The sequence below is a fragment of the Octopus bimaculoides genome, chromosome 21, assembly GCF_001194135.2.
Source record: "Octopus bimaculoides isolate UCB-OBI-ISO-001 chromosome 21, ASM119413v2, whole genome shotgun sequence".
In the NCBI taxonomy this organism is placed as follows: Eukaryota; Metazoa; Mollusca; class Cephalopoda; order Octopoda; family Octopodidae; genus Octopus; species Octopus bimaculoides.
Genome location: NC_069001.1, coordinates 37,642,945 through 37,647,760, shown reverse-complemented (window position 1 = coordinate 37,647,760; position 4,816 = coordinate 37,642,945). Strand labels below are relative to the sequence as shown.

The 4,816-nt window shown below is 37.9% G+C and overlaps 1 protein-coding gene across 1 annotated transcript in view; it reads left to right on the top strand.

Annotated features, from left to right (window-relative positions):
- The window catches only part of LOC106868811 (ATP-binding cassette sub-family C member 2), a 25,044-nt gene that overhangs the window by 6,380 nt on the left and 13,848 nt on the right, over positions 1–4,816 (top strand). The window contains exons 6-10 of the mRNA XM_014914231.2: positions 4–81; positions 1,044–1,233; positions 2,679–2,874; positions 3,670–3,760; positions 4,579–4,777. Of these exons, the coding sequence (XP_014769717.2) occupies positions 4–81; positions 1,044–1,233; positions 2,679–2,874; positions 3,670–3,760; positions 4,579–4,777 (754 nt within the window). The remainder of the gene's footprint in view (positions 1–3; positions 82–1,043; positions 1,234–2,678; positions 2,875–3,669; positions 3,761–4,578; positions 4,778–4,816) is intronic.

The window sequence follows — 4,816 nt, the reverse complement described above, 5'->3', positions numbered from 1 at the left end:
CAGCTCTCTGCCCTTGATGCCACGTCCAGTAATTACATCATCAATAATCTGTTTGGCAAAAGAGGATTGTTAAATGAAATTGTAAGTATTGTTGTTCTTGTTGCTGTCTTATTGCCGCATGAAGGCTTATTGCATAGTGTTTAGGGCATTTGGTTCACAATCATAAGCTCGTGAGTTCGATCCCTGGTGGTGTGTTGTGTCCTTGAGCAAGACACTTTATTTCACATTGCTCCAGTCCACTCAGCTGGCAAAAATGAGTTATACCTGTAATTCAAAGGGGCCAGCCTTGTTACACACTGTGTCATGTTGAATCCCTCTGAGAACTATGTTAAGGTTACACGTGTCTGTGGAGCACTCAGCCACTTCTGTATCAGTTTCACAAGCAGACTCTTTAATTGATTGGATCAATTTGAGACCTTGTCATCGTAACTGACCAAGGGCCAGTTTTTTTCCCCTATTTTGTTGCTATTGATGTTGTTAGTGTTGATGGTGATGCTGCTGTTTTTGTCATTGCTGTTATTGGTGTCATCATTGCTACAGTCATTTAACCCTAGGCCAACACTGATTCAGCTGACCCATCACCAAGGGAGTGGTGCTACATCGCGGCCTACATTACTGAACGTATGTCTTTCCCTCTTTCAAGGCAGTCGAGTGCGATTTGAGGGAGATTTTGCTGCTATTTTTAACAGGTCAAGCAATAATGTAGAACTTTCTTAGCTTGCTTATAAAAGCAGTTGTCATTCTTTAACCCCAGGTCAGTCCTGATTGAGTAGGCCTATGATTAACAGACTTCATCCCACTCGTCACTCTCCCCTTCAATATCATCCACCCTCCCTACCGTCTCCCCTCTTCTTACCCTTCACTCCTCTCACCCTCCCATTCCCCACACCATCACCTTGCCATCACCCCCTCCCCTTCATCATCATCATCATCTCACCTCTTACCTTTTTCTGATCTTTACCCTCCCCATCCACCCCCTCGTCGCTACCCCCCTCTTCTCACTTGCTTCTCACCCCCCCTCAACTCTTCTCCTCTTCTTCCAGACCAGAATCATTGTCACAGAACCCAACAGTAAATGGCTGTCTGAAGCTGACCAGGTGATAGTGATGGACAACGGCCGGATTGTGGAGAAAGGATGTTACAGAGAAATCCAGCACACCGCAAGTTTCAAGGAACTTCTCACCAAGCCCACCACTTCAGAACTGGAAAAAAGGTCAATGGGAGGGGAAGCATGTAAGTAGTGTTGTGGCAAGGTTGCTAGTGGTGATGGTAGTGGTGGTGGTGGTGATTGTTTTGTTGTGATTGTTAGCATTATGGCCATTGCTGCTCTCAGTGCAGTTTTTAGGATGTGTGACATTTATAGTTGCTTTCTTGATGTCGTCAATTTGACCGTTATGTGTTTCATGTAGTGGGTGGGGTCATCATTGGCACTTTGTCCATTTCTTTGATAATGCTATTTGGTTGGTTGAGATGTTGCTTGAAAAGAGCCTAGAAGCATATGAATGTCTGTTTTATAATAATAATAATAATAATAATAATAATAATAATAATAATAGTAATAACATTGAAAAATACCTTAGGAATGAGAACCCAGGTTTGAAATTTCCCCAAAACACCTGATGAAGGCTGGAGGGTATATCAGCCGAAACAAGATGAGAACAAATATAAATATCTGTCAAATGTAATTAATGTAAATAATGTACATAATTCCTCGTCTCTTAAATATAGAACTGTATAATTGAAATATTTACCTTTAAAAAAATTTTCATTGAGATACTTACTTTGGATGTATTAAGAGTTAGAATAAATTCATTTTACTGTATTTTCTAACAAGATGAAGGGAAAAGAAACTTACACCGAGCCTGGCTTAAAAACAAATAAAATTTGCTTTTACTATAAAAGCATGTTACCAGAGAGTATTTTTGTTTTTGCGATATTAATGTTTAAAGACGTTGTTGGAGCCTCATATGTTGAAACCAATGGAAGAGTCCATCATCATATATATCTATCTATGTATGTGTTTGTGTGGCCATGATTGTCCTTCCACCATCACTTGACACCCAGTGTTAGTGTGTTTACGTCCCCGTAACTTAGCAGTTCGGCAAAAGAGACCAATAGGATAAGTACTGGATTTACAAGAATAAGATCTGGGGTCGATCGATTTGTTCGACTAGAACCCTTTAAGGCAGTGTTCCAGCATGGCCAGTCAAATAACTGAAACAAGTAAAAGAATAAAAGAATATGTATATATACATATATATATATGTATGTATGTATGCGTTAAGAAGGGCATCCAGCTGTAGAAACTCTGCCAAATCAGATTGGAGCGTGGTGTAGCCATCTGGTTTCACCAGTCCTCAGTCAAACCGTCCAACCCATGCTAGCATGGAAAGCGGATGTTAAACGATGATGATGATGATGATGATGATGATGATGATGATGATATATATATGTAAAAATGATGATGTTAAAATGATGATGATGATGATGGTGGTGGTGCTGGTGGTGCGTGTGTCTGTGTGGGTGTGCACTTGTGTGTATGATAGTGTATGGTTTACTAGATATTTGGCTGTTATTTCTAAAACTATACAGCCGAAATACGTGAGGTGCAGCTACTCTCTTAATTGTTCTGTTGAGTTACACCTAACTCCTTTTTAATTTTGCAATGTTCCTTCTAGCAGCAGATGGTCTTCAGAAGAGTGCATCCCGAAATTTGACCCCTATTTTCCAAAAACTAAACACCGGGAGAAAACGCGCATCATATATTATTTCCATGCCCTTAACAGAGAGGTGTTATAGCTACGCAGAGAACAGCATTGAGAAAAAGTTCACAAGTTTCTATAAAAGAGCACAGATTAGTTCGTCATACAGAAGGTATTTCCATGATTCTGGTATCCAGTTTTTATTGTTGGGTATGTGGATATGTGTACATGTATGTATGCAGTGGTGGACTGGCCAGGTTGCCAGATGGCCCAATGGCAAGTGGACCCCTTGCATATTAGAGTCCATATATGGACTGCTCATGAAAAAAACTTTGGCCTCAAAGAAAATATCGGAAGTCATAGAAAAAGAATAAAAATTTGAAAAAACAATTAAGTAAAGCAGTCGGTCAAAGAAACCCCTTGGGATTTGATAGAAATCAAAATATATGGTACAGCCGATAGTTGGTCAGTGGTGATAAAGTGTAACTAAATTTATATACATATTAATGCATACATACATACATACATACATACATTCATACATACATAATACATACATATATACATACATACATACATACACACACACACACACACACATATATATATATATATATATATATATATATATATATATATAAAATCAAATAAAACAATAGGGTAAACATTGGATATTAATTAATATCAATTTAATACCAGGTAACCAGCACATTAAAAGAATCAGGGAGATTCAGAAAAATTATCTGAGATCTCAAAGGATTATTGCATATGTACATATAAAAATATATATAAAGGAGGCCACTAGGTGGACTGCCAATGTGCTAGAAGAAGATCACATGTCATGTGTCTACTAAGACCGGATAATTCTACCATGAATTTACATATTGATATCGCTGTTTGAAACGATCGTATGCATGTATTAATGATGATGATGATGATGATGATAATCTTCTCTTTTATGTTGCAGATTTGCAAGGGATCTTTCCAGAAGAGTCTACATGGAGGGTGCGAGTATGCAAATGTCATCCATTGAAGCAGATGATTCTCTTCAAAACTATGTAATAACAATAATAATAATAATAATAATAATAATAATAATAATAATAAATGATAATAATGATAATAATAAATAATAATAATGATAATAATAATAATAATAATAATAATAATAATAATAATAATAATAATCCTACGCAAAACACTTTCAATACAGTAACCATAAGAGGATCACAGCAAACCACAGCACATACCCAAGGCACACAGAGCTGCGCTCGATAGTGAAGTGAAAGCACATTATAAAAATAAGACTACTGAACAATAATAATAATAATAATAATGCTGCTGCTGCTGATGATGATGATCGTTTCTACTAAAGGCCCAAGGCCTGAAATTTTGGAGGAGGGGACTAGTTGATTACATCAACCCTGGTGTTTCATTAGTCCCTATTTAAGTGAGCCCAAAAGGATGAAAGGCAAAGTGAGCTTCAGTGGAATTTGAGCTCAGAACCTGAGGACAGACGAAATACCACAAAGCATTTTGCCAAGCAGTTGAGAGTTGGTGATGGAAAGAACATCCATCTGTAGAAACCTTGCCTCAATAAACTCCATCTACCCTATGCAAGTGTAGAAAAGTGGACATTAAATGGTGATGATAACAAACCTTTGTCTTTATGTGTACACATTATCGTCATCATTAATTAACATTATTATTCCATGCTGTCAAAGTTGGATGGTTAGACAGGCCCCGATGGGTCCAAGAACAAGCTTTGAGTATGTCTGTCTTTGTGAGTCCCCTTCCAGTCCTCACCACTTGAAGGACAGCCATTTTCCACCTACTTTTCACAATTTATCCTCCTCTTCTTCTTCTTCTTCCACAGGAGCTGAAACCTCAAGAATTTCGCAAATACTTGAAGCTTGTTGGAATTTCTAGTATTCTGGTCACTTTTATGATGGCTGCACTCTACCAAGCCACGAAAGTGGTCAGTGGCGTGAAGCTAGAGGATTGGACATCCGACTTCGCCAACAATACACAATCTAATGACCTCTTTATTTATGGGCCCTTTGGATTAACTCAAGGTGTGTATTGCATAGATGTATTATAACAATATATATATA